The sequence below is a fragment of the Galeopterus variegatus genome, unplaced genomic scaffold (assembly GCF_000696425.1).
Source record: "Galeopterus variegatus unplaced genomic scaffold, G_variegatus-3.0.2 Scaffold690, whole genome shotgun sequence".
NCBI classification, from domain to species: domain Eukaryota; kingdom Metazoa; phylum Chordata; class Mammalia; order Dermoptera; family Cynocephalidae; genus Galeopterus; species Galeopterus variegatus.
This window is the reverse complement of record NW_007726801.1, coordinates 222,340-233,182: the sequence shown is the minus strand read 5'-3', so window position 1 is coordinate 233,182 and position 10,843 is coordinate 222,340. Positions and strand designations below refer to the sequence as shown.

Below are 10,843 nucleotides of genomic sequence, written 5' to 3'. Positions count from 1 at the left end.
GAGAGGGAGGAGGGAGGGAGGTTTCGGTGATGGGCCATAATAATCAACCACATTGTATATCCACAAAATAAAAATTTAAAGGAAAAAATAAAGAAATAAATAAACTTAAGTCTTAAGTAGGAAAAAATATAAAATAAAAATAAAACATAAATGAGGTTATTCCACTGCCACTGGGTAAAATATATAATCTGACCATTTTCCTCTCTAGTGGAAGTCATCCATAGCAACAGAGACAATGAGGAACAGATTTTTAAACGCGAATTCCTTTAGGTAAACCTCACCAGGACTTACCTGGAGCAGTCAAACTCATAGAGACAGAAAGTAGAAAAGTGTTTGCCAGGGACGGGGGAAGGGACAATGGGGAGTTGGTGTTTAATGGGTCCAGAGTTTCAATAAGGGAGACAAAAAGTTGCTGGAGGTGGACCGTGGTGATGGCTGCACAGCAATGAATGTTCGTAATGACACTGAACCATACACTTAGGAATGGCTCAAATGGTAAATTTTATGTCATGCATATTTTACCACATAAAAGAATAAATAAATAAACAAATAAATCCAACCTCACCAGGGCCAATTCTGGTATTAAAATATTCCAGAATTATTATAGCAGCTGATAGATGGTGTGAGTCTGTTCTAGTCAGATGGCTTCATGTCCTGTTTTAAGGATTTAATACTCAGAAGATTTTCCATTGATGCCAGGCACTCGGCAGGCACGGGGACAGGAACCAGCAGGGGCGTGAGCCTGTTTTGGGGGCATTGCACATCCTGGGTACCCAAGCCATGCTGGGGAAACAGGTCTTTTCTACATGGGGAAGGTGTCTTGGAGGCCAACCCCTGACCTAGGCTGTGATTGAAATCACCACCCCATCCTCATGTGACCTGGGATAGGAAATGGCCCGAGTCTTGTAGGGGAAGAGGGGGAGGAGGTGGGCCCTGTTTTCTTGCTGTGGGCCAGACCTGTTGAAGTGGGATGATGCTGAAGTCAGAGAGAAAGTTCTCGATAGAACACCATAGTCACAGAAGTAGCTGGGGAGCGGGGTGGGCTGTTGAGAAGGGAGGTTGTCATGAAGAGAATCTGGTTGCTGTAACTTTAGCCTCGTCCTGCAGGGGTTTGTCTCATCCTTTAAAATTCCAAATCAACTATGACCAGACTCTCAGAAGCTTGTGCTAAACATCAAAAATCCAAAATTCTACATTTTTGTATCCAAAATTGAGGAAAAGAGAGATTCTTCAGCTTCCCACCTCTAATTTTATTTACAGAAGGTTGTGTCTAGGTCCAAAGACTGATGGCATATTTGTTTAACAGGAATTCAAAATGGTGAGGTCAGAAAAGAATATTATAGGATTTGGAGTCAGGGCTCCAGAAGGTTAAGGTAGTTCTTTCATGGCAAAGAATTGATTGAAACTGAACAAAATATATGTCATCAATAGTTTAGGGATTAATGGACACAGGCAGGCAAGGGTCTTGTAGGGAGTCTTGACAGGTAGAACTGCTGCTGTCTGGTAAGAGAACCATTTCCTAAAGCAAGCAATCTATGGTCCTGTAGGAAAGCTGTTTGCCCAGATAAACTAGTCTGCATTAATTTCCTGAAGCAAACAGTGAAGTTATGTCTTGGTTTAGAGTCTTATCTTCCCGGGTAAGCAATTTCTAGATCAGTCAGGAAGTCACATTGACACAGGGGTCTCAATTCTCCATCCCAAGAGTTGAATCATGCTGGTACAGGTAGGCTCAGTTCTCAGGATAAATTGCTTACAAGAGCTGCACTGGGTTTTTAAGTTGCAAGGAATAGAGACTCACTCATGTCTTCTTGGGTAAGGGGTATTTGTCGTAAGAAACTAAGGAAGTTAGAACTCTGCCAGGAACCAAGAACGGCCATTGCAGGCAGGCCCCACAGAGGAGACCTGAGCTGGGGAACTGGAAGGGGTTTCAGCAGCTACAGCAGCGTCAGCAGTCAGATTGGCATGTGGTCTCAGCAGCACCGGGAGCTGTGAATGCCCGTCCTGGGCCCAGCCGTAATGCAGCTTGACCAGGCAAACACCTGCACTGTGTAAAAATGACCCCCAAGTCCCCTGACCCGCTCATGGCCTTCATCCCAAATGCTGGTCCTACACTACCTCTCACGGTGCATCCCAAATCGCTCCCAGTCTTCCTGGTTTCTGATCTCCTGCTCCCATCTCCTAGTCTGGCTTTATTTCACCCACTGCCCTTGACTTTCAGCTGTGTTTGACCAGCCACTAACTTTGACCCCAGTCCCTGCTCTGGGGCCACACAGCCTCAGGCTCCTGGGAGTCCTGGAGCCCTCCCTAGGCAGCCCTTCCTCAGGAAGAAGCAGACAAGTTCTGCATGTTAGAGAAACAGCTGGGCTGCCATGAAAAGACTGGATTGGAAAGGACGCTGAGAAGAGATGAGAATCTAAATTAAGGAGGTGGCAGCAAAACTGGGGGGATGACACAATAAGTAGGACCAATCTGCAGACAGGGAGAGGGAAGAGTCTGGGGTGGCCTTGGATTCCTGCCTTGCTCAAGCCAGCGTGGGAAACAGGAGGAGGAGAAGGTGGGGGATGTTACGATGGTCTGTTTCTGCTCATGTTGACTTTGAGGAGCCTGTGGGACATCCGAGGGGAGAGGTCTGACCCGTGCTTAGAAATAGGAATCTAGGGTTCAGGCTGGAGGGCTGGGGTACGAGGCCTCGGCATATAGTGGATTGAATCCCTGGAAACACGCCAGGATCTGAAGGTTGGTGGGTGTAGATGAGCCTGCGAGTGGGAGCGAAAGAGCTCCAGCCGTGTAGGAGGAGAAGCAAAGCAACTGAGGTCATTGAAAATCGAGGGAAGAAATTGGGGGAGGGGCAGGGGACGAAAAGCTGAAGGGACAGAACATTAATAGCAAGCGAACCTGGTTCAAGGACGTGCAGGCGTCTGTGTCCATTCTTACCCTTCAACTTTCCTGTTAGTCCAAAATTCTTTCCAAATGAAAATTCAAACAAAGATACGTGCCAGAGAAAGCCAATGGCATAGAAAGGACAAGTGAAAGGAAGATGAAAGAGTGTCCATCGGATGTCCCATTAAACGGTCTTGATGATCTAGGCATGAGGACTGTCCGTGGGAGGGAGGGGACAGGAGCCAGACAGCAGGGCTGGGCAGGAAAACGGGAGAAGGAGCAAAGGGTGGTGAGGGTAGGTTAAAGAGGCTTGACTGGGGATGGGAAGACAGGAGAGGCAGTGGCCCAGGAACAGCCCCCCAAGCGCCACCAGAAATAAGGCCTTCCAAGGTGTCTTTGCACCCAACACCAGGCACAGAATGGGCTCTTCAGTGCTTGATGGATGACGGCGTGGATGACTAGTGCATCTTCACCAAGGGCCAAGTGTGTCTCAAGAGCCCAGACACTGCAGATTCCTGCAGGACAGCAGAGGGTTCATGGGGTGGGGGCTTGTCACCATCTGGGTCACCCTGGGCCTTCCGTCCCCAGCCTCATTTCACACACCATATCTGGGCACTGTGTCTGCTTCAGACACAGACTCCGCTGGCCCAGCACAGGTGGGCTGTCCTCCTTGTCTGTTCTGCACCTCTGTGTCTCCGCAGGTTCACGCGGGAGGCAGCGCAGGACTGCGAGGTGCTGGGGCAACGTGTCCCTGCAGGCACCGTGCTGGAGACGGCTGTGGGCGCCCTGCATCACGACCCTCAGTACTGGCCACACCCAGAGACCTTCGACCCTGAAAGGTGAGTACTGCCCCCACTAAATGGGCCTCGAGGGATGTGAGATTTAGCTGTGGAGGTGGCAGCCAGGAGGCACAGATGTCATAGTCTTCCCCAGTCATGGCAATTCAGATAGATTTTTGGGTTTTTTGTTTGTTTGGTTGTTTTTTCAGCAGCTGGCTGGTGCAGGGATCAAACCCTGGACCTTGGTGTTATCAGCACCACGCTGTGACCGACAGATAACTGGCCAGCCTCAGATAGCTGTTGGCAAGGCATAATTTCCAAAGGAAATAATTGTACTGTCTTTAAAAGCTCCAAACTGAATCTAGAGATTTAGCGTTTCTGCAGCTCTGAATGCAAGGAATAAGGCAGTTTCAAATGGTTGTCTTCTATTTGCTGCAGTCAGGACACAGGACACAAGACTACTCCAGGTATACACTGGAAAGTAACAAAACATGTCCTTTATTTAAAAATTGGCGACTGTGCCAAAAAAATAGTATCGGCTAAATTTCTTCACCTGTTGGGAAAATACAGGAAAATGGTCAGGGCCCCTCAGATGTTCAGAATCTTGCCAAACGTTTGCTGTGAATAGGTTGTGTGGATGGAGTTAGTGCGCCTGCGCATGCCCGATTTGGGCTGGCGTTTTACTGACTGGGGCATCCACCCCGTGCAGCCATGCTTTTCAACCTATGGCTTCCAAGGATCTGTTTGCCGGTTACCTAGCTCATAGACCTGCGTGTGAGGGGTCTGGGGACCCAGCCTGGTGTGTGAGAGGTCTAGGGACCCAGCCTGGCATGTGAAGGGTCTGTGACCCAGCCTGGCATGTGAAGGATCTGTGACTCAGCCTGTGAACGGGCTTGAGGGGTCTGTGAGCTTCAGACCCAGCCCTAGCTCTACAATTGGTGTCACAAACAGGATTAGTAGCTGTACAATTGGCCTAGTTGGCAGGATTCCAACATTAGCTTAGCCAGGTGCCGCCCATCTGAAGTCATGAGCTCCAGCAGTAGAGCTGGACCCCCGTCCTTCTGCCTCCGTGGACTTGGTCCACTGTCTGCTCATCTCTAGGCTCCAAGAGGGACATGTCCGAGCGGGCATCCGTTCCGCTCCCCAGCAGCTGGCCCACAGCCCCTTGCTGTGTGATCTGGCAGGGGAAGGGCAGGCCAGGCAGCGGCTGTGTTTCCATCTCTAACAGCTCCAACCAAACGCAGCCCCACTCTACACCCTGGTTATTGGGAGGCCATGGGCAGGGGATCTAGATAAATAATGTTCCATTGCTCAGCAGTGCCTGAAAATATGTTTAAGATCAAAAACTACAAACAGTGCTACAAGGCTTATAGCATCATAATAAAGTCCAGAGGTAGTAAAAAGTGAGCTGGCTATTACAAGATAGTGATTGTCACCCTGCTCCACTGTCACAGAACACACGTGGCAGGTGCTGCTATTTGGTAACAGAGTCAGCAGTTCCAAGGAAGGGCCTCCAGCCGTCCGCTACTGCAGCTCCTGCTGGTGCCAGGTTCCTGTGCTTAGGCCAGCAAAGCAAGTGCGGGCAGGGAGGCCACTGCTGGTGTGGCCGAGACGACAGAGAAAAGTGGAAGGACACAGGCCCCAGAGAGGGCCAGTGAGGTGGTGTGCCCAGGACTCTGTAGGGACAGTAAGTGGGTGACAGCTGTGTCATCCTCTGGCCGATGGGGAAGGTGAAGCTGTGGGCCCAGGTGAGGGCTGTGATCGCCAAACCCTGGCACTTGGGGCTGCTGCTTGCGTTTCACTTAGACTCTGATTCTGGGTACTAGTGAGCCTCACTGATGGCCTGCCGAATCCATAAGGAGGGCAGGGAGGGTGTTGTGAACATTCCAGGGGGTTCTTTGAATTCAGCAAAGCCTCTAAGGCTGCACAGGCCCGACTGGAGGCGAAGAGCAGGGTTGCAGCTCAGGAATTGGCAGTCACCAGCTTCCAGGGCCTTAGGGACAGTCCAGGGAAAACAGGGCTCTGTTGGCCAAGGGTTTACCCACTACTTGGAAGAACGTGGTCTCAGATGAAGGGGTCGCTCAGCCAGAATGGAGGCTTCAGAGGTGCCAGGAAGGGAGCAGCTGTTCCAGGCCAACCCTGACCACATGGACCTGCAGGTTCACAGCCGAGGCCCAGCGGCAGCGGCCGCCCTTCACCTACCTGCCCTTCGGGGCTGGCCCCCGGAGCTGCCTCGGGGTGCGACTGGGGCTGCTGGAGATCAAGCTGACACTGCTCCATGTCCTGTGCAAGTTCCGGTTTGAAGCCTGCCCTGAGACTCAGGTGAGGCCCTGGGGACAGGGGGTGGTCACACCGTGGTTCTCTGCGCAGGAGCTGGCCGGCCTGGGGCGGCACTGGGCTTTTCGTGTGAGCTTGGCGGAGTTCCTTAACCTCCCTTGGCTTCAGGTTCTTGATCTGTAAAAGGAGGGTGATAATAATAATACCCTGTACCTCTTAATGTCATGTGAGGGTTAAATGAGTTAACACAAGGGCTCAGGTAAGTGCCCGGCACGTGGTAGCCAAATGTGTGTTAGTCATCACTATTATTACTGTTCTCCTTACAATGGGGCCAGGCCTCTTCCCTCTTTGGCAAAGAGAACCCAGAAGATGGTGTTTACAGCTGTGAAATGTGCCCGATTTGAAGGGGTTCCAGAGTGCATGGCTTGTCCTACAGAAGCCAGGGACACTCCCTCTGGCTCCTCCTGCACCCCTAAGGTCCTCTGTGTTTGAAGGGGGAGCAGAGGGGCTTAGGATCCTTGGAGGGTGCTTCTTGCTGCCACAGCTCTGCCTGCCCATCCCAATACCCCCCAACCCCTGCTGCAGTTACTCTCATGTCCCCATAGCCACAGCCTGGTCCCTGTCGTATGCAGTGACGCTCTCCCCAGCAACATACACCTTGAGGTACATAGACCCAGCCTTCCCCCAGACATCTGGGCCCCCTGAAATGGAGCCCCCGCCCTCTTTCCCAGCCCCATCTCCTTCTCATGCCACACACTCTGGGCCCAGCTGATCACTTCCCTGACAGTAGCCAAGGAGCTTATATTCACCACTCTCCATGCTCACAGTCATCCCACAGAATAGGCTTTATCATTCCCCTTCTTCAGAAGAGGAACCGAAGCTCAGAGAGGTTAAGTAACTTGCCTGAGGTCACACAGTTGGACTGCAGGCTCGGTGAGGGCAGGGACCAAGGCTGTCCTGTTCATTGTTGGACCCTCCAGCATCCATCTTACTGCCAGGCATCTGGCAGGTGCTCACTCATTCATTCCACATACATCAATGAAGAAACAGATGAATAGCCGGAGAGCAAAGAAACTGGGGCCCAACCCAAATCTCGCTCACTCCCAAGCCCTCCCTCTTTCCTCTACAGCCAGCTGCCTCTGCACGCTGTCGGCTGTTCCCTACACGACCTGACTGTGCCTATGGTCATGCTGGCCCTGCCCCCAGGATCCCCTCTGCACAGCTGTTGCCATGGATGGGAGGGCATGAGGGGCTAGATAACAACACAGTGACAGAGAGTGACAGTTCTAGATTCTGAGACTGGCAGAGCCTCTGACAGAGACACTGAGACAGGCTGCCAGTCTGGGGACTAGTGAGCTTGGTGGGGTACACAAAGACTGAGGTACTGCAAGTGAAAACATCCGCAAGGGCCTGACGGTCAGGGCTGGAGAGAGTGAGGAGCAGATTGGGAGCCCGAAGCCAAGACAGTGGGACGAAGGAGCAGAGAAAAGCAGCCCCTACTGCCTCCATACTCCACTTGTAAAGGACTTCCTTTTGGGGACTGTCTCATTATCCTTGGTCTTGATATACAGTACAGCAGCCAGACATGTCCCACAATGCTTCTTATTCTTGGCACTCCCCAGCTTTAGAACCAGCCCTGAGTCCCCAGAGCCTGCTGGAGCCAGAGAGAACCCATTCTGCATTCAGGACAGGACTGAGTCCACTTTGTATTCCCCATCCAACTTCCCACTCCAAGAGGATCCCACCCGCTCTTCCATATCTGCGCAGACCATTGCCACCACCTGGAAATGTCGTCCCTCCTACCTCCTAGCCCCCCATCTAATCCTATCCTCCAAATCCTTTGGTGGCCCCTGAGAAGTCCCGCCCACAGGGCCTCCCCCATTCCCAGCCCCACACCAGGCGAGTTCCTCCAGGAAGCCCTCCCTGAATTTGTCAGACCCAACTGACCTCTCCTTTTTTGAATTCTTGTGCGATTTCTAGTTCATCTAGATCTATGCTAATACAGTAGACGCTAGCCGTGTGTGGCTATTTACATTTTGATTATAATCCAATCCATTCCAGATTCAGTCCCTGATGCACACTATCCACATTTCAAGCATTCAAAGCACAGGCCTAGACCATCTTGATTCTTGGGCATATAACCTGTCTCCTGTTTAACCGTAACCCTCAAAGTCATCTGAAACAGCCTGCTGAGGTCTCAGCACTGAGACCCTGGTGATTCTTCTTTGCATTAAAAGGTTCACATTAGCCGTGGAATGATTTTACACACAGCTCAAGGGTAAACCGGGCTTCTTGGGTAATTCTTTGGCTTTTCTTCGAAGCCCCCAGTACACTATCGACTCCGCTTTTTAAGTTGGACATAGGAAAGCTTTCAGGGGTGGGGTGGGGGAGGGAAGGGAGATCGGGGATTAATTGGATGGGGGACACAGGGAATAATTGCAATTTGCGGTAATGGGCATGCTGATAGTATTGATCTGGCCATCACATATTGGGCACAAATGGTGACGGTCAGCTTTGTACCACATGAATATGCATAATCAATCTAAAAAAAAAAAAAAGAATGCTTTTTGACTGTCAGCAAGGCCAGACCACAGCATGCATGAGCAGGGAATAGCATGAAGCCACTCTCCCCGAAGCCCTGGGAAAGAGGGGGACTGCTCCAGGACTGGCTGGCTCCAAAAGCAGCGAGATGAGGAGGGAACCACAGGGATGGTTGTAGTAGTCAGAAGATGGGGTTTGAGGCTTCGCTCTTAGCTACGTGGTTGTGTGACCTTAGACAAGTTACTTGGCCTCCATGAACCTCGATTTCTTCATTTGCAAAAAAGAGACACTGCTCCCTCTTACCTAGTTTTATCGAGTGGATAAATGCAGGACCAAATGTGCTCTTCGCCTGTGGTACTTTATTAACATGGGAAAGGGGAGTGTTCGTTTTACAAGGATACTTCAAAAAGTTCACAGAAAATGGAACGAAAAGGTAATACAAATCTTTCCATGAGCCTTTTGAAGACTCCTCATATTAACAGTATGCTGCTGGGGCCCCAATGCCTGTCCCCGAGTGGGCGGCTGTCTTGGCTTTTCGAGGAACTGTGGCCCAACTGGGGAGGTTTCTGTGCTCACTCCTAGCCCGGCTATCCCTCAGCCTACAGCCACCAGCCCTGCTTCAGGGCCAGTTCCAAGGAAGTTTTCCTGTAGATATGGTTAACTTTGACAATCTTTTAATTTTCTCTATTTTAGGTACCACTGCAGCTAGAATCCAAATCTGCCCTCAGTCCAAAACATGGCGTTCATATCAAGCTTGTACCCCGCTGACATAGAAGGCCACCAGCGGGGGGGAAGGGCATCTTGTGGTTATGACACCTGCAAGCAGTGTTACAAGGGCACCCTCAAATTCAAAGAAACCCCTTATGTGGAAATTCAGGATTTGGGAAAAATTTCACTGAAGTGATTGAAAGGGTGCCTGGATTGTACAAGAAATTTACAAGAAAGAAAATGAAAAAATAAAAATAAATAATAATTTAAAAAAGGAAAAGGTGCCTGGCAGGCAAGTATGACAGAGGTTATTTATGTAACATTTCGTAAATGCTTAGTAAACATTTGCTGCATGTACTTTTGACACTGCCAATGGGGTTTGAATCTCTGCTCTCCCTAAATGAAGGATTGCTGATAAAACAGCAAAAATGTAGTTTTGACAAAATGACTTAGAACATGGAATTTTAAAGAAAGTGCTGGCCTCAGGATGGAAGGAATCTGTAGTGCAGGGGACACAAGGACACTCAGGTGAGCCTGTCCTGGTGGCACCAGCCCATGGCTTTTTCAGCTTCTCGTGCATTGTGGAGTTTTAGAGAGTGACATTCATCAGAAGTTCAACTTCAAAAGTGGTTCCAAAGCTTTATTATGCTGTGGTTTTCCCAGGTAGGGTAGTACCTATTTTATAGTAGGTTTTAGGAGACAGAAATAGGCTAAATGGACTTTTTCTTTTAAAGAGCATCATATCTTTTCTTAACTTTGATCAAAGAATCAAAATATAGAGGTGAATTTTAGTAAAAGTAATTGTGTTGCTGAGAAGTTCACATTCACCAAAACATTTGCAGATTGAATCCTAGATCTGCCACCAGCAGATGTGTGGTTGTGGCTGCCGGTCTTTTCACCTCCCTGTGCCTCAGTCTTCTCGTCTGTAAAATAGGAAGGCTGACCTAGATCAAAGATCCCTTCTCTATTTGACATCAGAGCAGCTTTAAGGGGCTGAATGTCATCTAGATAATCTCAGTAACAATCTGTGAGCACTTTATGTGACTCCCAGATGCTGACAGCCCATCTTTAGGGAATTCAGGCTGTTCCAGGAGTTGGCAGAACAGATTTCCACATTCTCACAGCTGTGAATGCTACCCCCACCGTTTGGCCCTCCCCCTCGACACCGCCAGCCCAGAATACCCCACTGCTTCCCCCAAACCCTCCCTTGGAAGGCCCCTTCTCTCACTCTCTGGCCTCCCCAGCACTTTCCTGGCCAGATGAACCACAACAGCTTTGACTGCCCATCCCCTCGGAGGTCCTCGTGATCCTGTCACATGGCCCTCTCCACACTTGTTGCCACTGCCTGCTCTTCTCCATAATCGGGCCCGTCTGCAATGCCCAGCCCTGGGGCTCAGATTCACTGAACAAAACCATACATGCTTGGTGACCTCTGGCCCCGCACCCCAGCCCATCAGCTCCATCTGGCATCCCTCACCTTCCCTGTCCAGGTGGTCACCATCTTCAGACATAGAGGTAAAAGCCTCCTGTGCTAGAATCGCTGGACTCCCAGCGTTCCAGTTTGGACCCATCAATCCATACCTCTGCTTAAATCCCACTGTCACGCCCAACACGGATTATCAAGGGGCAGGATATGGCAGGGAACTGCAATGGCTGCA

General features: G+C 50.3%; 1 protein-coding gene across 1 annotated transcript in view; it reads left to right on the top strand.

The window, feature by feature from the left end:
- Window positions 1-9,465, top strand: part of TBXAS1 (thromboxane A synthase 1 (platelet)) — a 150,757-nt gene extending 141,292 nt beyond the window's left edge. The window contains exons 10-12 of the mRNA XM_008571487.1: window positions 3,582-3,719; window positions 5,819-5,981; window positions 9,171-9,465. Of these exons, the coding sequence (XP_008569709.1) occupies window positions 3,582-3,719; window positions 5,819-5,981; window positions 9,171-9,245 (376 nt within the window). The 3' untranslated portion in view covers window positions 9,246-9,465. The remainder of the gene's footprint in view (window positions 1-3,581; window positions 3,720-5,818; window positions 5,982-9,170) is intronic.
- The last annotated feature ends 1,378 nt before the right edge of the window (window positions 9,466-10,843 follow it).